This window comes from Symphodus melops (genome assembly GCF_947650265.1).
Source record: "Symphodus melops genome assembly, chromosome: 1".
NCBI lineage: Eukaryota > Metazoa > Chordata > Actinopteri > Labriformes > Labridae > Symphodus > Symphodus melops.
This window is the reverse complement of record NC_136691.1, coordinates 9,017,038-9,039,155: the sequence shown is the minus strand read 5'-3', so window position 1 is coordinate 9,039,155 and position 22,118 is coordinate 9,017,038. Positions and strand designations below refer to the sequence as shown.

The following is a 22,118-nucleotide window of genomic DNA, read 5'->3' as shown; positions in this document are numbered from 1 at the left end:
AACAACAACCTAACGCACAATATTCAACACATTCTGAATTTAAGACACAGAAATGCAACAAATTCTTAGATTTGAGAAAAAGAAGCCATCAAAGCTGGGCTCCTTTGCTTGGGAAAAAATGATTTGATTAGTTGCAGCTCTATTGTAAAAAAGCAATACATTAAAAACATTTTTGTCAGTCTCCATCTCCGAGGTTTTGATCAACAACAAATAGCTTCTTGTTATCATGCTGCTCATTGCAGAAATTTCCGTCTCAATCGCTCAGCCAGCGGCAGCGGACTTTCGGTGCAAATAGTCGAATCGTCACTTTCGATCAAAGTCACAGGTGAGGCTGGATTTGAGGAGAACACATCGGCTGGTGAAACATTCGGACATTTGCTTTTAGGTAACACAGGGACTGTTTTTATTTCAAGATCCCCATTGTGTCTCTTAGGTTTTAATGAAAAGTGAATGTTGTGAGCTTCTCTTGGTCCAGAGATGGGTTTTCGGGGCGGCTCTGAGAGGACCCTGCCTTTCAGCTTGTTAACGGTCTTCTTCTTAGCTTTTCTTTGTGCTCCCCACTGCTGATTCTCTGCATCGCTCTCCTCGCTGGACGTACACACACTTATACACACACTCTTCTTGGTGCTTTCTGGCACACTCTTGTCTTTGATTCTTGGACCTGTGTCAGACTGGCACCTGAGTGGCAGAGCAGCTGATGAGGAAAATGCTTTTTTAACAAATCTATATTTCTGAGGAGGCTTTCTGGGGATGTTAGCCGTGTCGTTTGTCTCACTGTGAATTTGTATAGTGGACTTCAGCTGCTGCTTTGAGCTGTATGCTGCCGTTTCTGACTTGATGGTTGCACTGAGTAGTACCTTCCTGTAAACAGATTCTTTACTATCACTACTACCTTTAATGGGGAGCTCTCCATTTGGTTTTGAGTTATTAGAAGAAAGTTTGAGAGGGGCTAATTCTTTAGCTGTGTTCCTCATTAGCAACCTCTCCCGCAGAGAACACTCCGAGTCCAAGTCTGCTCCAGAGTGGTGCTCTGCACTTTCTTTGACTTCATTTTGGGAGAGTTTTCCCTCTGCTTCCTTCACATCTCTGTTTGTGGTTTTGCTTCGTCTGGGCTCTGTGTTGTGGTTTGCGGCTGGTTGTGGAGTCGGAGAGGATGTGAAGGACGAAGCATCCCAGTTTATATCACTCAGGTGCAGAGCATCAATCACGGCAGAGACTGAAGGTGAAGCAATCGTCTCAGATTCTGCATGATACAGAGGTATATTTGAGCAATCAGCCAGAGTGCCTTGATCTGTTTTTGGCTTTTGCTGATGTTCATGCTTAACTGGAGTGTCCAAAACCAGCACTTCCTGCTCCTCTGGCTCAGAGATGACAGGGAGCAGCGTTTGTGGTGGAGTAGTGGTGGAGGAACTCTGGAGGCTCATCAGAGCCAAGAGGTCCGAAATACCCTCAGAATCATCTGACTGCTTCTCCTTCTTACTCTTTGACTTTTTCTCTGCAAATAAAAATGAGACTTCATGTCAGGGTTCAAATACATGCAAATATAAAAAACATAATCACTCTGCTATGCCTGCATTATTTAGACTTTACAACTCCACGTTATGAAGTGAAGCCGTGCAGCAGTTGTGAGCAGGAAGACGAGAAGGAGAGTATAAATTGCATGAAGTGACAGAGAAGCTGAGAGGCAGACACCTCTGTGCTGCATCAAAGCCTTTAGTTTGAACAAGTTGAGCTGCTAAACTCTTCATTTTCAGGTGTCAGAGGTGCTGTAATACACAGCCTTGAAAAACAAGACAAAGCTTCAGGTGGCTTTGATCAGCACATCTTGTCAGCAGCGTGGGTCTTAGAGGTTGTCACGACTGATTGAGGACGGGGCTCATTTTTTTATAATGTCAGACATGGTTAATTTAAAAACACATCTAAACAAAACATATACGTGTATACTCATATGGTCATGTGTATTTCTTACTCTTTGTCTTGTTCTCTTCGGCTTGTGCCTTTTCTCTCAGGTATCTCTCCACTATCTCTGGGAAAGACACATGGAACAGAGACTCTTCCTCCACCGTCCTCACCTCATGTTGGTCGTCTGCAGGCTGATCCTCAGGAAAGACAAAATGTTCTGCAGGGGAAAAAAGGAAGGTTCAACGAATCTCTAATTTTCTCTAAATAGAAAAGCTAGGATTTAATCCACCCCCCTTTTTCTTTTTTACTGATATTGTAACAAAAAAATAATATGTTGGAGACATTTGAGGTGTCAAAATAAAAAAGGGCATTTTGCATCAATAGTTCGTTCTTTCACCATCTGCTAAAATTGAAAAACAAAAACATCCAATCCAAAAAAACTAAAATGATTAAGTTAATTTACAGAAAACAAAAATCAGCACATTCAATTCGAAATACTTATTCTGAAAATACAGCCATTTTTTAATGCATTGCTAATATATTTAGTTTTCTATACAATGTTTGAATATTTTATCCCTTAAAATCCTAAAGGTTATTAAAACCTCTCAAACACTTTCTTTATATATTTAAATAAATAAATGTTTATATATACACACACATGTCCACCCAGTTCAGCTGTATTGTTTTGTATGACATTATTCTGATACTGTCAGGGTATTTAGGTTCATATAAATCTAGCCTTGTGTAATGTAGTCGGGAAAAGTAATACTTTTCTTTTTTATCGTATTAGTCAAGAAATGTTCCATGTGAGTGGATTGGGATTTTCTCAGGCTTGTTAGTGAAGCAGACTTGATATGACAGATTTCTCAGCCAGAGGAGGAAGCCAGTTTAGCACCTTGTGGCTGTTGTGAGTGATCTGTCACCTCTGAGCCCACCTCACAGCAAGTCACTAACAGACATCCCGGTGACGAGCGCCCCGCACCCCAACCTCGGCTCTCTGCAGCCGGCATGTCACTCACAGCAGCAGTCATGTCACTCAAACACTTTTTTAACCGTCGCACTCGTTTTCTGATGTGAGGGGGGAAAAAATGGAAATCTGCAGGAAACAGAGCCATCACTTATTATATCGTTTTGAGCGTCCTTTTGTGGGATGCTTTCAGCTGTACCTGGCGTGCTCCAGATGATTTCAAAGCAGGGAACAGCATTCCTCACCCTCGGTTTAAATATTCTTTTAAAAGGAGAAAAGATGGTGTTCATTATGCATATCATGGAAATCATATTTTTTCGTTTACATTGTCAATCAAGAGACACTTTCTTAAATGTACCTGAGAGGCTCGATTTGGGAAGACGATCCTCTCCTGTATTTCCTATTCATCAACTCAGCATAGGTCATCAAAACTAAAACCTTTTCACTGGTGTAGTGCTTCGGCCACTCCATCTTTTGTAAAGCAAATTTCTAGAAAACACAACAAAGGTTATTCTTATTCCCTGAAAGGACAACTCTCTGAACACGCTCACGTCAACGAACACATTACCTGCATTAAAGGCATATTTGGCTGTCTCCACTTGAAATGTGACACTGACTTATCCTTGGAGATCAGGAATTCATGAATGATCTGCAAAAATGCAATTAAACCATTTATACTACAAACTTCGGATCTTTAAGGCTGCAATCAAATAATGAGAAGATAAAGTAATGTACCTCTGTGAAAGGGAACTTTGAGCTTGCCAGTGTTTTTCTAACAAGAACAAGGGGAAAAACATTCTTTTAGTTCCATAAAACCCACAAAGAGCTAATTAAAATCCCTATTTTATCAGCACAATAGTCCAAAACCCAATGAAATTAAGTTTTAAAATGATGGCGATTGAGATAACAAGATGATAATCACACCTAAGAGTCAGAATCAAAGTTATTAGCTTATCATGTCATTTTATGAAGAGGGAAATAACTAAATAGAAGCTGATTGTTATTTTAGTTCCTTAGACGGAGAAAAGGTTTCTTTTCTTTTAATGTTTTTCTGGTATGTTTCCACTATATTCTTATCACATTCAGCTTTTGCTTTTTATCTTTTGTGGAGTTATATTTGCTGAAATTAGATTTACTGGTTTAATGGATGAAGTTGAGCTCTTTTTTCTTTTTTTTTGTCTTTGCAGAAAGTCACATACTTCCGGATATTAGCCTCAAAGGACGTGGCCTGGCGGGTCTGTTCATAGCGATGCCACTCACAGGGACACTGGTAGTCAAAGTCCTGAGGTTGACAGAAGTGTTTACTGTTGCAAAGCATGCAGCCGCCGCGTTCATGTGCTTTAGCTGAGCCTGGAGTAAGGGTGAGATGAATCAGATTTATTATTGAATAAAACAGAAGTAGCTTTAAAATGTAGAACACTGCTATATCCTGGGTGTAAGGTCAATAGTTGTATCCTGACTATCTCATCTCTCACATACGTGTACATTTTAACATGGCAGGTTAAATGGCTTCAAATCAGCCCTGTGTGAAACGCTTCTTCTTTTGCTGTCCCCCCTTTATCACGACCAGGAACAGGGATCAGAGTTCGACGCAGGGAAACACTCACCAGGATGTCGACACACATGGCAGTGAGCGACCTTCTTCACAACTCCCTCAGACACTCCTGCAGTCTCCTCCTTCCACTGGATGAACCTGAGGGGGTCAGGAAAAGGTTAATTGTGCAAAAACCACAAAAACACTTTAAATACAAACCTATGTAAAAAAAAATATATATACCGGTATATATAAATTAAAGGATCTAAGAAAAAGTTAAAGTGTGTTTCCGACCTCTGCAGAAGTGTTTGTCCTTTGAGTATCTGGATCAGCTTCAGAGCATGTTCTTTACCAACACCTGATATGCCCTTATGGAAGAACAATTATTTACAGTTAATATATGTATGTCACTCATATGATTGCTTTTTTGTGTGTAATATTTCAGATGAACAGATCATCCATACTTTAGGAATATAATCACAGCCCAGGAGGATGGCCAGGCCGACGAGATTCTCTCTGGAGAGATGTAGCTCTGTGTGCACCCTGGAGGTCACGTAACACTCCACCTGAGGGTCCTAGAAGGAAAGGGAGAAATAAAACATGTCGATTGGAGAGTTTTTATTTATGTGGTAAAGCATTCACACAAGTATATCAAAGAAATAAAAAAAGTTCTTGAAATGAAATGTGTAGGACTATAGAAAGTAAGAGCTTTGATTGATCATTGAGTTGATCATTTTAGAAGGGGGAATTGTTCAAATGAACATCACTGTGAACCTAAATTACGGTAACCTTGTATGCATTTACTGGTTTTGCCAGTGGGCACATTGACATGGAAGAGAGAGAAAAGTAACCGTCAGCAAAGCAACACAGATGTGCTTAGTATATTTACTTGATGAGTATTGTTGTTGATAAGATTTTTTAAAGTTTTCTGTTATGTGCGTAACTATTAATTTGACTTGTAAACAATAAAATAGCGTTTTTCTCACCTCTCAGGCTGAATCAATGTTCCGCCACTTGTACTTTTTAAAACAAATAACCGTATTTATAACCAAAGTACAATAAAGTGAGATTAAGTTATTTAACACACATTTAATCAATGTGAGTCGTGTAGACATGGACCAAAATGATTTCCTCAAGGAAAAAACATTTTAGAGTAGGAGCCACTTTAGTTTATCTTGATCACTTGACAGAGTTTTAATCAAATTTAATAATGATGCAGCTATCCGCAGGATAGTCTGTAGTGAAGGACCAGTGAAACTTCCTCAGACCAGTGATTTGGATTTATCTTTCTCCAGAATGTTTACAGTTTGGATGACTGACATTATTCCTCACGTAATACATACTTTACTGTTCATGTTGAAGTTCCTGTACACTGTACGGGCTCCATACAGGAACGCGTCTCCATCGTTCGTGATGCAGCCATCCACCAGACCCTGAGAGTCCAGGTATGCACACATGGCTTCAGCCTCCCCAGCAGCTGTCACCCACGGCACACCCATATAGTCCAACATCTCTGCACACTACAGTGACAGAGGGAAGAGACAAGAGTGCTTAAAGTTAAAAACAAATATTTCATTTCAGATTTTTTTTTTACGAGATGTTAAACTGAAGGAGCAGCCAACCTCTCTCAGCACAGCATTAAAGCGCCCTCTGCTGGTGTTGGTAGTAGACTTTTTGACTCCTCCATATCTCGTTTTTGTCCTCTTGCTCATCGTCTCTGCCTTCATTTTAGGCGCTTCTCCTTCCATTACGAAGACAAGCTTTACCCCCATGAGGGTGAGAGATGACACCCTGAAAAATAAGTTTCTGGACACAATGGAGCATGGCCATAGTTAACTGATGGCTAACTCTATCAAAACGTCAAATAACATTACATTATAAAGAGTTTCTTCAAGACAAAAAATTACCTCAAGTGGGGCTTTGTAACTCGGCCCATCATTGCTTGGACGTGCTGGGCTTCGCATATCCACAAGCTCAGGTCTACAGCCAGCGTCTTTCCGCTCAAACTGTACAGCGGAACCGACTCACGAACCGGCTCGACGATAGACCACAAATGCTGAACACCCATGACTACCCGAAGTGTTTTAAAACTGAGTACACACGAACATTTGTGTCTTCACGCCGTAAAATATTAGCAACACAGCGTAACAACAACGACTGAGGGATTTCAAATGTTGCCGCCGTTGGGCCGCATTCCAATCTGTTGAGTTTCTTTACTCTTCATGGCATTGTGACTTTCAAAATTAGTTGTGACGGCATTGGAAAACTTAATAAAGAGTAAATTAAAGATGGACGAGACTTTTATGGGCTGCCTTTTTTTGTCATAATATCAATACACTCAATCATAATAAGCGAAGCAGAGCAAAGCCAGTAGAAAGGAAGCACTTCAAGCAAATGGAACGAAGCCGGCCAGTTTAACATGGACGTCATATTAAAGCGCTTTTAAATGCTTGTTGCTATGGATACGACGCCTGTGTTTTCTTCGCCCTCGTCCCTAGGTTTTTTGTTTCAGAAATCATGGATTCAAAAATGCAGCTAGAAATTGTGGGATTAGTTAAAGATCATACTTTTCATATCGCCAAAAGTATAGCAGAGGTGAACATTTATTTTCCTTAGTCTTGCATACTGTTTTTTTTTTTTTTTTTTGAAAATTTTCTTGAACGTTTACACTTCTGTCTTTACTATGTTAAACAGGGTCTCAAACAGAAGTTTCCTGAGGTGTTTCTGGATCCAAAGACTCAACCACTACTTGAATTTGATTGGCAAGCATTTCTGTGCAAGAAGAAAGCGGTAAGTGACAATAAACTTGTAGATAAAACATTATTATTCAAAGAAAAAAAAAAGTTTAGTCATCTTGGCTTGAATGATTTACAACAGATTTGCTCCTCATCACTTGTGATTCAAGGAGCTGTGTGGTGAAGTGTGGCAGTACTCCAGCAGCCTGATGTGCTTTCTCAACGGCCTTCTCCTAGGTGATGAGAAGAGTCTCATCCAGTGGTCCAGGGATCGATGGAGTTTCACTTTGAATCAGCCACAGTCGGTGTACACGGATCTCGCTAAAGACTGCTACACTGAGCAACTCAAGAACACCGGGGCAAGTCGACTACACAATCACTTAAAACAACAAATATTTACCACTCCAATAAGGGAAGCAGGAAATGTCAGTGATGATCGGTAAACAAACACGTCCCACTTTTAAAGTCATCATCAGTGGATCCGATCACAAAATATTTCGTGTTTATTGTCTTACTTGTGTGCATGGACACATTTGAATGAAAAGATTCATTTCTCTGTCATTTCATTATAGCACCGGTTTGTCTTCATGGATATGGAGATAGAAGGAGATACAGTCGGGAGGTTATTGTTTGAGGTGAGACAGCATTATTATATTCTCCTATAGCATCTTTTGTCCACAGATTCAAAAGACAGTTCATGAATAATGTTAAAAGAATTGATATAAGACACAATGTGACTATTATAGAACAACAGCACATAAACAATGCACATTGTTCCTCTCTTCTCAGCTTTTTTCAGACATTTGTCCAAAGACATCAATGAACTTTGAAGCTCTGTGCACAGGGGAGCGAGGCCTGTCTAAGAACGGCTTTCCACTTTGCTACAGAGGCTCTCTGTTCCATCGTGTGGTGCCCAACGGATGGGTACAAGGAGGGGGTATGATAATGCAGCTAAATATGTAAATGCATATCTCTCATATCTGTAATTAATTGGATATATTTCTTTACCGAATATTATGCAAGAATGCAGAGGCTACAAGTAATGATGCTTTCAGAATATTACAAAACAGACCTAAATAGTGTATATTGTTTTGTGTGCAATATCTCTTTAATTGAGTCACATTTTTAATGTGCTATGTTTTTCATTTTTGCAGATATTTCTTCAGAGGGGAAAGGAAATGGAGGAGAGTCAATCTATGGTCCAACTTTTGAAGGTAAACATAAAAAGTCCAAGACCTCTATTTTAACCTTAGACCACATGTGTTAGTTTATAGAATATGAATGTATACTGTCTCCATGTTCACCTACATGTGCCCTTTGTCCCATAGATGAGAGCTTTGCGGTGAGCCACTCTAAACGGGGAACTCTGGGAATGGCCAATAAGGGTCCCCACAGCAACGGATCCCAGTTCTACATCACCCTGCAGCCAACACCTTGGATGGACAGGACCTACGTGGCCTTTGGGTTTATACCAATATTTTACTTTTTAATCTTAATTGTCCAAATTCTGATTATTTTCCGGTCTAAAACAAGTTTTACAACAACGTGAACAAGTTTGCGGAAGCCTCATGTCCTTATTTTCCATTCCAGTCAGGCGGTTGAAGGTGTGGAAGTCCTCCGGAGATTAGAGGAAACTATGACCTGCAATGAAAGACCAAAGTATGAATGTAAAGTTATAAATTGTGGCGTGTTAAAGTTTTAGCCCCAAGTTTGTTTTTCTATTGACTCTCGTAAGGCACAATAAACTGAAGTTCAATTGACGAATCGATTTGTTTTGCTTTCTAACATTCATTGTATCTATTTGTATTTTTTAAAATCTGTATGTACCTTGCATAACTCAGATGGACTTATGCTCTTCTTAAATAACATTTTATTCCTTTACAGGTTCTACATGTATATTATATATTTAAGACAATTACTATACTTTTAAAATCGTAGTAATTCATTAACTGTTTTTGTTCATCCGGTTAAATCAGCTTTTGACTTCAATGCAGAATTTGAACATGTGATAATTACATCCCCTAAACGTAATGCACGTCTATGTACAGTAAGAGGCAGGAGGACATGGAGTGGGCCTATTTGGACCCTGAAGCTTGTGATGGATGTGAGAGGTTATTTTTTTGTGTATTTAATATTCAGGTGGATTTTCTTGAAGATATTTGGGAGAGTCGCACGTCTCAGGTTGGCAGAAGTGAAACCCATCAGCTCTGATTTCTCACAGTTTGAAGACAACCCTGTCTGCTCACGTACACGCGTTTTTTTTTCTCACCCCTCCCATTCAACAGAAAAGTGCCACGTGACCTGTCAAATAGGAAGTGGTGAGCTAGCAGCGATCAGAAACGCAACACGGGAGGAAGCCGTGAAATCTCCTCATTCTTACCCTCGACGTCTCTCAAACGATAACTACTTCTCCTCAGAGCAGATAGAGACACATTTAGCCAGCAGTCATGTTTGCGAAGGTGGTGTTTTTCACTCTCGTTCTGGCTCTTATCGGGTCACCAGCTGCGACGGACGCAGGTAAGTTTGCGACCCCTCGTATAGTGCTTAGCTAGCGGCTAGCGACCGCCTCCTCAGCTCGGTCAAGACATCCACACTTAGCTGATTTAAATCTGTATCTACTGCCAGTATTAGACAGGGCTTCGGATGATTAGTTTTTCTCAGCTTTTAATTTGACATCATTTTGTCAACTTTGTTTTGGTTTACAGAAATATTGTCCTTATTTTTGGCAGCGTGTGTGTTTTTGTGACTCAAGTTGTCATAAGCATGCTAACTGTAGCTTCAGCAGGCTAACAATGATAATGTCTTGTAATGAGATTATAAAGTGTGGCACAGTAAGAAGCATAACTAAGACTGGTGTTACTTTGAATGCCAGATCCAGTTGTTCAGGTACCAACCGGGACCAGATCAACCTGTTATACAACAGCCTTACAATACACTGATCTCTGAGTCACATTAAAATCAATTATGTGGTTATGCTCCATTTGTGTGCCAACAGATTGCACAATAAGACATGCTATAAAGGTATATCCTCTGTAGAGCTGCACTTTAGTATGATATCACTTGGAAAAGTTGCCTTTATTTACTTTAACCAACTTTTGTGTGATTTCTCTTCAGATGCTTGTTCCGCTCAGTCATGTGATTCATGTGGAGGCAGTGACTGCCAGTGGGTTTCTTGTACAAACTGTGAGTATCTCTCAGTATAAGTGTGTGTGTGTGTGTGACAGGTCGAGGAGTGAGTGGCACAGGTCGGTCTTTGTGTGTCCTGGAGTGTGCAGACAGCTGGATTGATGGGACACATGATTCTTGGACATGCAGCGGGTGCTGACTTTCAGATGATGTCATTGCAATTTCCCTTAAAGTCCGAGCTGTATCGTAAAGTGTCCGGGCAACCTTAGTCAATGCCGTTGATCTGGAGGGGCTGATTTAGAGGTAAATTACTGGCACATGCCTTGTAGAGTCCTAACTTCTGCGGGTGATTGTGTGAAGTGGATTACAATTTCATACCACAATAAATTCATGATGAAGGATCGACTCGGCTGATGAAGAAAGGCTCTGATTGTAGCCTTCTGTACAGCTCCACAGTTTAGTTCATTTCATTAAGTTAATGGAAATATCTATCTGCAAGTGAGAAATCTCAGATCTCTGCAGCACAGAGGGGAAGTGGAAATTTGCCGGGGTGTTTTTTTTTTTGTTTTTTGTTTTTTTACAACAAACTTTGAAGTCTTGCTGGTTGTGATTAAGAAATATGCATCACTCTGTGAAAAGGAGATGCCACAGAAAAACTGCACGACCGATCACTTCCTGAGTTGACGAACATCTTTCCATTCACTTCTTCTTTAGTTTACGATTTCAGCAGGTCAGGAGAGGAGCTTGTTGTTTTTTTGTGTTGTGTGGAGATTAGGTTCCAGGTTTTATAGATAGAGCAGGGACATTTTAGACTGTACGCTGTGTCACCATTTCATTGAGAAAATCTGAAAGGGAGTATGTGTTTAACTCTCGTGATTATGTGTTTGTAAAAGCAGAGACGGGCAACAGTCTCTGGTGGAATATGCTGAAACCAGAACCTTGTAGTTAAAGGGGGGGAAAAAAAGAAAAACAATTCTCATGAGTATTTTGTTTATCGACCATATCGCCCTAAAGGGCCTTCCCATAATGTTGGCCTGAGTTCATTCAGTGTGAATAAGCTGAACAGGAGAGGAAGCGAGGGAATGTGTGGCAGGAAGCCCGCAATATCCTCCACGCGGGGGAAAAGAAGGAAGGAGAGGACAACGGCACGAGTGAGGGGAACAAGTGTTCAGACGGGAGAAGCTTGGCGTGTCGTTGTTGTTCTCAGGGTTGATGCCTCGGGTGAGAGAGAGAGAGGAGTCAGAACACACACTAACGTGTGTGTAGTGTTGTGTCGTGAAGGAGTGTGCACTTTGGAAAGACAAGAGCGGTGTACTTTACCTCTCTCGGGAGCTGACCCGTTTCACAACGCTCGCGCTGTAATTGAACACAGGAAAGGCTGGTATGAGGTGTGTTGGCCCCACGTCTTGTCTGTGAATGTGAAACAGACAATTAATGATGTATGACTTAATAATGTATTAAACGGTTGAACAGCACCGGTGAGATGGCAATTAAGCTGCTCACCGCTGAGCCAAGGGAGAAAGGACGCGTCTACAGGGAGGAGCAGGTTGACAGTCACACGGCGTCCTCATGAGGAATTCACCCAACCAGCAACAACACAGAGCTAAAATCAATTTATAAAGATCTGTTCTGTGATTTAGTGAAAAGGCATTTGAGCTGGTTTCAATGTGCATAGTCTTAATTCTCTTTAACAGCTGTTAAACGGTTTTCTTCTGACTTGACTCGTCTCAGAGAGTAGAAGTAATGGCTTCATGTTGTGAATATAGTGCGAGATATGAGTTGGGGTACTCTGAACTTAATCTCATGCTGTCATGTAAACGAAACATCTCATCTTTAATTTGAGACAACAACCAGCAGATCAGTCAAAAGTGAAAATAATAATTACCGTAGCCTCAATAAATCCCCTGACATTTACTGTAAACTAGTTTGAGTCTCATGTCTTAACCTTTGTCTGTTAATACCTTATCCTCCTCTTTCTCTTACACACTGGGACATGTAACTACGAAACAGGATGTAAGCAGCTACAGCCATGCTGTAAAACTGTAAAATGCTTGAGCTGTTGACAAACTGAAGAATAGATCACCTATTTAATCGGAACTCAGAGAAAACCAGAAAGGTCAGCTCGAGCCGGTTGCAGATTATAACCATGCTGCTGCTGAGCGCCAACGCCGACCACAGTGTCATAACCAACTGTATCTTTGGTTCAGGGAGTTAGTGTAAACAAGCTTTTTTTAGGCGTCAGGGGGAACACTTCCCTGCAGTTTGGTATTTATATGCACAAAAGTTACACGTGTACGAGCGAGCACGGCAGCTCCTTTAAGTACAGGCCGCATTCTGCGACGAAGCCCAGTTAGAAGCTGTTTACTGTGGCACGATTGGCTACTGAGGCTTTCATTCACATTTACGGGCTCGGGTAAGCTGTGGCTGCATCTCGTGGTGGTGGTGGTGGTGATGTCACCATCTTGAGTCGGTGTGAGAGCCAGTCCTGCCTCTCACAGCTGCCTGTGAGATAACATCCCCCTGACCCTCTGGAGAGAGGAGAGATAAAACATTTAAAAAACAAAAAAAAAACCCTCCCACATGGTTCGACATGCAGAGATCACACAGAGAGTGTGAAAACTGATGAGATGACTTACCTTTGATCAGATTTTCGAAAGGCAAAGTCGATAAGTGTTAAACGGTTTCCCACCTTGAGTTTGAAACGTATGAGGCAGCTTATTTTCGGGTGCTTTTTCACCTCTTTAGAACCGAGCAAAAATAAATAAGTCAGGGTGAGGCTTCAGTAGCAAAGAGAAACAACAGTGGAAAGCTGATGGTGAGTGTACTCGATAGGTACCTGCGTGAAACAAACAGTCCAACATATAGACATAATTAAACCATAGACACAGTCTCTACAGTTACTTCAATGAGGTTAATCATTATAACCCGACAGCTTGTTTGTTGCTTGTATCCAAGGCAAGTGAACGCAACAGCATCATCTGATAAAACGTCACACCACAAATGAAGTACAGCCGTGTGAGCAGAGGCGACGGTGAAACACAGGGAGCCATTTTGACCCTATTTGGAGAAAGACAGAAGATGCTTTCAGCAGTGGCTGTAGCCTCGTTGTTCAAGTTTGGCTAAGTGTAGTTTATGGGCAGCAGTCTAATGGAAGTCGTTGGGTTGGATGGCTGTGGATTATTCTGAAACAAGCAGGGGGGGGTTTATTTTTACAGCACCAGGTGCGCCACGACTTAGTTCCCTTTTATTGTGTTCCTGTAAGTGAGGAGGATAAATCCAGCAGTTGAGCTCAAGTTTTTATCTCTGCAAAGAAGAGGTCGAAGGTGAAAAACAGCCGCTCCTGTCCAGATATCAAAGCTGTATGGGAAACCTGTTTTTTCACTACCGTATTACTTGAGGAGTTTTACGTTCAGGTCCAGTGAAACGGCATTCCAGCGCAGACTGAGGCATGTCAAGACAAAGTGTGGCCATTCAGAATATTTCTATTTATTTGTTAAGTGTCTCATTAGTGTGTCTGTGACGTCCAAAGGCTGCAATGTGGACCCTTGATAAATTGAGTTCATTGTTGGGCTCGTCTACTAATAAAAATGTCAAGATCGGATTTTATTTTTTCACCTGGTTTTAGTTTAAAACATGTATAAGATAACTGCTCACAGACCAACACATCTACCATCATTAAGAAAAGAGCACCAGTTTCTCACAGGAAGGAAGTTCATATCAGGAAGTATTGGTTGATACTGTCAACCAAGTGATTGTTGATTTACCATCTGTCATAAATGAATGTAACATTTCAGCTCTGTTTGGATGATTGAAGCTTCACACGCTTGATCAAGTGACTATCAAAGTATTTCCTTTTTTTATGTGCAACATCAGATTTTTTTTTTTTTTTGATGCGTTACTGACATTTTCGCTAAACTCTTTCAATAAAATGTGTCGACTGTGTCGCCTGAACGCCACATAACAGGGTGTGAAAAGAATCTATAGTCACAAGGGGCTCTCAGTCGTGACTCATGGTTTCTCACATGGGACATGGGCTGATATTTTTTTTTCTAAGTTCAAAAATCAGCACAAATCATAGGAAATGTTTGTGTTGGTTTTTAAACCTTGAAGGTATTTCATCTCGTAAGTTAGTCTATTGTCTTTTCTTGGGTACATGAAGAAATGAGACGAAGACATCAAGATACAGACAAATCATTATTTAGAAGTTGGGACAGATGAGACGTCCCGGCGGGGGCAAAGTCCCTTTCTGTCTGGGTTAATAAATAAACTGAGTTTACATTAAAGTAGAAAACACCTTGAAGGATCAAACTGTGTCAGCAGACAGAACATAACACAATAAGAGAAATCCTTGTCATTTCCACTAACCTATGTTTCCTCTGTGTATCAGAGAGATGTAAAAGGAGAGAGACATTTACTGAGATTTAAACCACATAGATCAAGGAAGCAGGCTGTGAAGTTGTGAGGAATCATCTGGCTTTCTATTGAGCCTCTTATAATAAAACCTTTAACAAAGGTGTCAGTTGTTTAAACGTGACAATAAAATCTACATGGGTACACATGAGTCATATAAAACTTAAAGCAGGCCTGTACTTCAACTTTCTTTCGTGTCTTTCAGCATCTGCTAGCTGTCGCAACATGACTCTTGTGGGTGACGAGTCCTGCAGCAATGTGAGCTGCTCAGGTAAGTTGAACGTTAAAGTTGTTGTAAATATGTTGGATATTAACACGTTGTTTTTAAAAAATAAAATAACCATAGAAAATCGTCCGTTTTTTTTTTTTTTTTTCCCCCGAAGTTCGGCCTTTTAATCCTGAATAACCTCAAACTCAGGTGCTGGTTAAAAATCAGTCTCAGCATTTTGGGTCTGTCTTTCGTCTTTGTTTCTGTCCAAAAAACACTAATTGTCTTCGTAAGAGAAATAATAAATCAGCTTTGTCGTCGTTGTGTTGTTTGGTGGGTGTCTCTTGCTGTCCCCCTCCCTTCACTCTGTCTTGGTGTTGGTTCTCTGTCCAGCTGCTCAAACTACCGCGAGCCCGAACTCTACAGACTCCGGGAATACTTCTTCTCCCCATCCCCCTACAGCCTCCCCTATCCCTGTTGTCACCACCTCCGCCTCTAACGCCAGCGTCACCACAGGTAACAAGTCTCTTAACGGCCAGCTGCTCCCTCTGTTCTGTGTGCTCCAGTGTATCAGGCCTACGAGGAATCTTTTATGGGTTTCATGTTAAAAGACACGTTTTTAATTTGTGTAGTGTACTTTCTACTTTAGTTACTCCTTTTATTATCTTCCTTAATTGTGCTACCTTCACTTGTATATTAACGGGCGAACAATGCAGCATGTCGTCTAATAATCTAATCACAATAATAACAGCCTCACTGTTTGCTGTTTACTTTCTGTACATGCTGTCAGTGCTTTATTAGGTTACTGCTAATGCAAACTCAACATCTCCTCGTGCTGCTGCTGCTGCTGCTTCACCCGAGAAGACTTTGACAGGTGGAACACAAGATGGCTTTTATTGGGAAGCAGTCTTTATGGGCCTAACAGTCATCTATAGGCTCTTTGAAATGCACCATTAATACACATGTTTCACTGCCTATAATGTGCAGGAAACCAGGCTCGTAGCCAGATTCTGTATTTCTCAAAGATTAGCTGCCGAACAATTTAAATGTAAATCTTCAGAATAAATTGGACGAAAAGGTGGAACGATGTGCTAAATAAAAGGCTGAAAGTGTTTTTTTTATTGTGACCCCACTTCAGACAATTCCACCGGGACTCCCACTGTTGCCCCCACTCACAGCGGTAACACCTCCCATCCTACGACTGCATCCCCGATAAGTGAGCGGCTCACATTGTGATACATTGAGAGTTTTTCCAAACGTTCCTGTGACGTGCACATGACCATCAATCAAATCAAATCATTTCCGTTCCTCTTTCTCTCATCACAGCTGGAAAGCCCTCCAGTACCACACCCATCGCCCCTTCCCCTGAACCTCACAAGAACACCTTCGATGCTGCCAGCTTCATCGGAGGAATAGTGCTGGTCCTCGGTCTGCAGGCCGTCATCTTCTTCCTCTACAAATTTTGCAAGTCCAAGGACCGCAACTACCATACCCTCTGAAGCAGACGTACGTTTGGAACCACTTTATCGCCACCTATCACCAACGAGTAGAACCCTCCAGAGAAGCCTCCACATCGGACTCTAACAGTGTTTCCAAACAGGGTTTTCTAGACCCATGATGTTTTTGCCACTAGCTGCGGTTGTAGTTTGTATAACGGCACCCACATAGGCCCACATGTATGATAAATAACAAACTTGTACAGCTCAACAGATATCCGGTGATGTGGCATGTAAGCCTTGAGCATATGGATTACATCATCTGACAGCTACTCCCACCTCCATCACATCATTAGTCATTCTGCAAAGAGCATTTTCCAGCAAATCAAGTGGGTTCTTGTTATTTACAACCCCTCTCTTCGTGATTATTCCATCTAATACACCGCCCGAGAGTTCAACAATTAGTCATGTAGTCAAAGTAGCTTTCCTGTGGATGTCTGGAATATTACAGCTGCAAACTAGTAGCATTTTAGCATTTGTTTTTTTGTAAACACTGTTTGAGTTCACAGTAAATCTTTATTAGGATGATTCACTGTTGCTTTTAGCCTCTTCAATCGCCAGCAGGTTCCCCCTCCCTCCCTCCCTCCCTCCCTCCGTCTGTTGTTTCATGTTTATGTCTATATGGATGGTGTAAAGAAAAACTGGGGTCATTTAGGAGGGAGTAAAAGCAACATCCAATCATCTGATGTCAGAATGGAGAAAAACAAGCAATCCCTCTGGTTTGACTTTTGGTGGCGTTTTGGAGGGTTGTGCGTTTTTGTTTTTTTTCCGTTTTTTTTTGTTTTCTGGGGATTTTTCTTTTTTTTTTTTTAAACCCAATAGTAGCTGTAAAAGAAACAATTTAAAAATAAAGCTGCCAAAAAAAAAAAAGCAGCTAAATGCAATAAATCATCTAACAGGTGAATCTCCTGTCCTTTTACCTCCCCAATGGGATTTTTATTTTTTACCAACATTAAAAACATACCCACTCGGGTTGCTAGCGTTGCGCTGGCCAAGGTAGTCAAAGTGGCCTGTGGGTCGAAGCGAAAGATTGTAGAATATCTCAGAAATATGAATAATTGTTTTAATAATGTATAATACAGATAATGGGGATATACATAAAACGGCATGCACCTTGTGGATGTGGACAGTGATAGCAGTGAAGTGCCTTTAGTGTCGAGTGTGACTTAAAAAGAGAAATGCTCGAGGATGAGTCGTGATTTTTTTCTTCTTTTTTTTTTCTCTCGTGGTCGAGGCCCGAGTGTTATCATGACTTTATGTTTCTAGGACAGAAACGGTATCGCTGTGCTGATATTGGTGACAACTGTAGTATCCCAGCTGGACTGAAAAGCCTTTTATTGTTGAAGACTACAATAGATAGAAGTCCTTTAAAGGCCTTGAGCAGTCAAATTGTTTCCTTTTTCTTTTTTTTTCCTTTGAAGCAGAACACGGTATTCAGTGCATGATGGTCTTCTGACTGCTGACCTTGTATTAATAATACATCTTAGATCCCCTCTCCCTTCTGTAGCACGTGGGAATGTTAAAAAAATGTCAACTCACTTTCCGAAGTCAGCTGAAATTTAGAAACATGAACAATGAGCTGGCAGGAGATGTTGGAGCGCCGTTGGGTACTAAAGATCTTAGTGTACTTTTATTTAAGGAAAAGGTTGAAATATTGGGGTTAATTTAAGCAAGACTTGCAGATGGACAGAGTGCATTGAAGTCAGAATGTTGGATAGTTTGAGTGCGAGTTTGGTTACATAGCGTTGCATTTTCAATTTCTAACTTTGCCGTGTAATGAGAGGATTGTAATTGTACTGCAACGATTTAGTGGCTGTGCTAAAGCTAATTTGTTTCCTTGCTCAGTGCTCTTATTAGCTTGCTGCTAACGTGTGATTTACCCCCCTTTTGTCCCTCCTGTACATAGCCATGTCCTGTGTTTTTATACTTTAGGTTTCAACTTGAGGAAAGGCTAAATGAAGGAGTGTTTATTAATAGATTTTTGCTTGTAATGGCGTGTCAGTTTCAAGACTGTTTAGTTTAAAACCTCCTCTTTCTTTAATGCATGCTGTGGATGCTTGGAGTTGTGATTTTTGTTCGCATTGCGTATGCTCTTTAGGATTTAGACACACTGAAAAACCACTCGATTATTTGTGAACAGCCCATACGCTCGTTAGAAGAATGCCTTGAAACAGTGTGCATTAAGCCAAAGTCCTGAGTTTTTGGCATGGAGATTGAGCATTGCACTGACAAGTTTTGTTTTTTAATTTTGTCTTTGTAAATGTTTTAATTGTTCTGCCAAAAAAAAAATCTGACGCTTGTATAAAAACTCAATTGTGAATATAAAGTATTGGATGATTAATCACCTTGTTTGTATGACCATGAAAAGTTAGAACTTCATGAGTACAGACGTTTCTTTTCTGTTTCATAATTTAGAATGACCCTACATGTTTTCTGCTGCTCACCATTTACCCGCCTTTTAAACGATCACCTGGTGGCATTAGGCTTCAGCCCAAAGACCCAAATATGGCAAGAAGGCTTCAGAGTTTTTGCCTTAACAGCCCCCGTTTGTTCATTCTTTGCATGTGGAGAGCCTTCGCTCCAGATTGAGAGAAATAACAGTTTTATTCACAGCTGGTTTGCTGTGTCACCACCTCGAGAAGTCCCAGTGTGCCATTTGCTTCTGACATGCTAGCCGCATTCCTTTGGATAAATTCTGAATCACACAACATTGCAGTATGTCAAAACGCTTTTTGTATACATGGATAACTTATACGTGTCCATTGTGTTGCCTCTCTGCAGCTTCACCCACAATTTACTAGCTCTGCCCGTGCACCTCTTACAGAAAAAGTGCCTTATTCAGTTAATATAGATATATAGTTATAGATTGTAACACGATATGCCACATCTATCAAGAATCAATGTGACTCAGCACTTTCAGCCCCCTGCTTAGTGGATTTCTGTCGTATTCTGCTTAAATGTTTGTTTTGTCACTCTCAGCCTTAACTTCTCTTTTAAACTCACCAAGCGTTTGCTAGCGATAAGCTGTCCAGGCAATGGCCAGACCATTTGTGTTAATGGGTTTTTGTTTCCTGTTCTTAATGGCTGTCATTTCAGTAGTTTTGAGGCGATAACAGTTAAATTGTATTTGTTTCAGTACTGCTGAAATGGCTTTAACCAGCTTGTGAATGTTAGGCTTTGTATACCAGGAGAAGGCCTGGTTGTAGCCAGGAAAGCTTCTCACCAGCCAATGGTATTAAAAACTACTTTCCAGTAATAGTGTAACCACAGCCACAGACCTCTGGTGTTCTTGAAAGCAACATTTTCCATCATATTGTAAACACTTGCTTTCTTTGTTACTTGCAATTGTTGCTTTGAATTACTCTTTTTTTTTTTTTTTTTCCCAGTCAGAGTTTTCAGAGGACTCTCTGATCAGTTTTCAGTCTTGCAGTTCATCATTTCAAGAGTAAAAAGAGTTTTTCATTCCCTCCTTTTGTGACTTTTTGATTAGTTTTATAGGCCATCAGTTTTGTAGGTACAATTTTGCATTTCAGCTCTTCTCTCACCCCACGTTGACGCAACTATTCACCCACAGCCATAGAGACACTTACAAGTGCCACAATGCCTCCTGAAATGATTGTGCTTCTTCTGTGCTCCCTAACTTTTATTTTGTGCCTTGTTTTCTAGTGTTGCCTTTAGTTTCACAATGTAAAACCAATAAAGTTTGAATATTGTTAAACAAATTGCTGTTGACTTTCTTCTCTTATTCAAAATCGAGAGTTTATCTGCAGTCTTAACGCCCACTCGTGCACCAAGATGTTTCTGTTCCTTGTAGTTTGACAGTGAGACTCAAAGAGCGCGCTTAGTGGGTATGTTTCCCGTACGCTCCAGCGTTAAGGCTTCTGTCCTCTTCGATGCACAACTTACAGTCTAAGAAGGCCGACCTGTTTCTTCTAACATCCTCTCGTTTTCTTCTTTGTTGAGGTGTACTGTGAAGGCTTCAACTTAATCCAGACGAATTCTGACAAGTGTCATCTTCAACCTGTGGCAGGGGTTAGCCCGTGTAGGTAGCAAGAGCCCTAGAGATTGGCACACACAGGTTTCCGTCTGTAGAAGCCTCAGTTGTACTGAAAGTGTGTCGTGTTTAAGCAGAGATCCAGCATGCTGCCAATGTGGAGCATTTTTGATCTGGCGCATATGAGGCTTAAGCAGCCAGCCTCAGGGGGACAGTTGAGGATGTGCTGTGTTTTACAATTCTGCATTGGCTTTTTTTTTATGTGACTTGTACAACTGTAAGCAAGAACTCCAGACACATAGACACTCATCTAGTTCCACTGTCTTAACAGTCAAATGTAATACTTGTTAAGATTATTTGTAAAACATAATCAAAGGCTGTAAATCCCTTTGGCTGACACCTACCTCGCAGGCTGCTGTTACAGACAGGCCTGGTCGGTAAAATGGTAATTCTCGCATGTTTTACAGCACCGTGCTTATGATTGTGAAATTATCCTCTGTTCAAGTATAGTTTGTAATACTCTGGCAATAGATAATTAAACCAAATTTAAACCGTTTTTTTCCCCAACTTTCCCTCAGGAGCAAAAAGCCGCCTTTAAATGTGAAATAAATTTGACATTTACTGTGAAAATGTTGCTCTGACTGTTACATTTTTTTTTACCTTGAAGACAATCTCAAATAAATGGTGATGATACATGTGGACACCACTCGCAACATGCTCCTGATCTGTGCAGAGTAAGCAAGATGAGGAATGAGGTACAAAGCTTGAGGCAACAGTTACAAAATATATATAAATAAACATTATTTTAAGTCATATAACGTTTATAAAGCTCCTTGTGTCAATGACCGCCTGAACCAAAGAAACCACAGCTCATATCAAAACAAGCCCTTCCTTTTCCACGGTTTGGTGTTCCTTGCAGGACACATGATCCGCTTCTAAGGTCACAGCAAGGTTTTGTCTACCCAGCAAAATCACTTCTCTTAAAAGGAAATGCTCATGTACACACTCAGGAACAACAGTTTGTACGGTTGACTACATACTTGAATGAGGTGTGCGTGTGTGTGTGTGTGTACACTGTGTGCTTGTGTTGAGCAGATTGTTATTCTTTCAGAGGCTCAGCCCCCAGCGGGCACAGTTTCCAGGAACCAAGGAAGAGTTGCAGAAGAAAATGTGTTTTGGACAACTGCACCACAGTCTTGTCAGTCAAAAACAATCTGCAACACTGTAATTGGTATTGGTGTGTGTGTGTGTGTGTGTGTGTGTGTGTGTGTGTGTGTGTGTGTGTGTGTGTGTGTGTGTGTGTGTGTGTGTGTGTGTGTGTGTGTGTGTGTGTGTGTGTGTGTGAGACCAAGCAAAGGTAGAAAAGTATATCCAGTTCATATCAGACAACACGTAAACGCCTCCTTTCTCCAGTCTGAATTCTACACTTTAGACATCTTATCCTCTTAACATGATGGATGAGTAGTCATTAATAGGCCGATACTTAATGCCTCACATCTCCTCAGCCCTCCTACATATACACCCCTTGGAACACAAATGCTATTCACCAGTGGACAGATAGAGAGGTTTAGTCACAAGGTAACTGAGCTGCAGGGTCAGTAGTGCTAATAGAAAGAGATGATTCATGTGGGCAAAGAAGGGTCTGGACTCCTTGCCTCAGCTAACCAGATTGCCATGTCCAGTCATGCCCTGTAATCTAATATGGAAGCATAGAGAAACAATGCATCAGGTTAAGTCTGTCTCTCG

General features: G+C 40.9%; 2 protein-coding genes across 3 annotated transcripts; one reads left to right on the top strand and one right to left on the bottom strand.

The window, feature by feature from the left end:
* Positions 1 to 22: 22 nt before the first annotated feature.
* Positions 23 to 6,787, bottom strand: gen1 (GEN1 Holliday junction 5' flap endonuclease). Its single transcript, XM_079346322.1, has 13 exons — positions 6,311 to 6,787; positions 6,026 to 6,209; positions 5,747 to 5,923; positions 4,868 to 4,978; positions 4,698 to 4,771; positions 4,477 to 4,562; positions 4,069 to 4,219; positions 3,605 to 3,641; positions 3,438 to 3,518; positions 3,228 to 3,358; positions 3,069 to 3,130; positions 1,970 to 2,119; positions 23 to 1,495 (listed from the first exon to the last, which is right to left on the bottom strand). Exons 1-13 carry the CDS (start codon positions 6,469 to 6,471, stop codon positions 234 to 236), a joined length of 2,667 nt encoding a protein of 888 aa, XP_079202448.1. The 5' UTR covers positions 6,472 to 6,787; the 3' UTR covers positions 23 to 233.
* Positions 6,788 to 6,842: 55 nt separating this feature from the next.
* On the top strand, positions 6,843 to 14,945 carry ppil6 (peptidylprolyl isomerase (cyclophilin)-like 6). Of its 2 annotated transcripts, XM_079346334.1 has the most exons (10): positions 6,843 to 6,998; positions 7,098 to 7,193; positions 7,309 to 7,497; positions 7,711 to 7,773; positions 7,928 to 8,075; positions 8,293 to 8,352; positions 8,467 to 8,602; positions 8,729 to 8,797; positions 10,253 to 10,321; positions 14,880 to 14,945. In XM_079346334.1, exons 1-9 carry the CDS (start codon positions 6,921 to 6,923, stop codon positions 10,275 to 10,277), a joined length of 864 nt encoding a protein of 287 aa, XP_079202460.1. In that variant the 5' UTR covers positions 6,843 to 6,920; the 3' UTR covers positions 10,278 to 10,321; positions 14,880 to 14,945. The 2 variants fall into 2 exon arrangements, with proteins under 2 accessions (XP_079202460.1, XP_079202459.1); XM_079346333.1 differs by lacking the exons at positions 10,253 to 10,321; positions 14,880 to 14,945 and having other exon boundaries at positions 6,844 to 6,998; positions 8,729 to 8,902.
* Positions 14,946 to 22,118: the final 7,173 nt, after the last annotated feature.

Bases quoted from the DNA above. Each gene is read 5' to 3' on its own strand.
- gen1 (XM_079346322.1), bottom strand. From the start codon at position 6,471: ATGGGTGTTCAGCATTTGTGGTCTATCGTCGAGCCGGTTCGTGAGTCG. The intron at 4,772-4,867 runs GTATGGATGATC...TTCTTCCATAAG, and splicing joins GCTGTGATTATATTCCTAAA to GGCATATCAGGTGTTGGTAA. The intron at 2,120-3,068 runs GTACAGCTGAAA...TTTCCCCTGCAG, and splicing joins AATCATCTGGAGCACGCCAG to AACATTTTGTCTTTCCTGAG.
- ppil6 (XM_079346333.1), top strand. From the start codon at position 6,921: ATGGATTCAAAAATGCAGCTAGAAATTGTGGGATTAGTTAAAGATCAT. The intron at 6,999-7,097 runs GTGAACATTTAT...TATGTTAAACAG, and splicing joins TCGCCAAAAGTATAGCAGAG to GGTCTCAAACAGAAGTTTCC. The intron at 8,076-8,292 runs GTATGATAATGC...TCATTTTTGCAG, and splicing joins CGGATGGGTACAAGGAGGGG to ATATTTCTTCAGAGGGGAAA.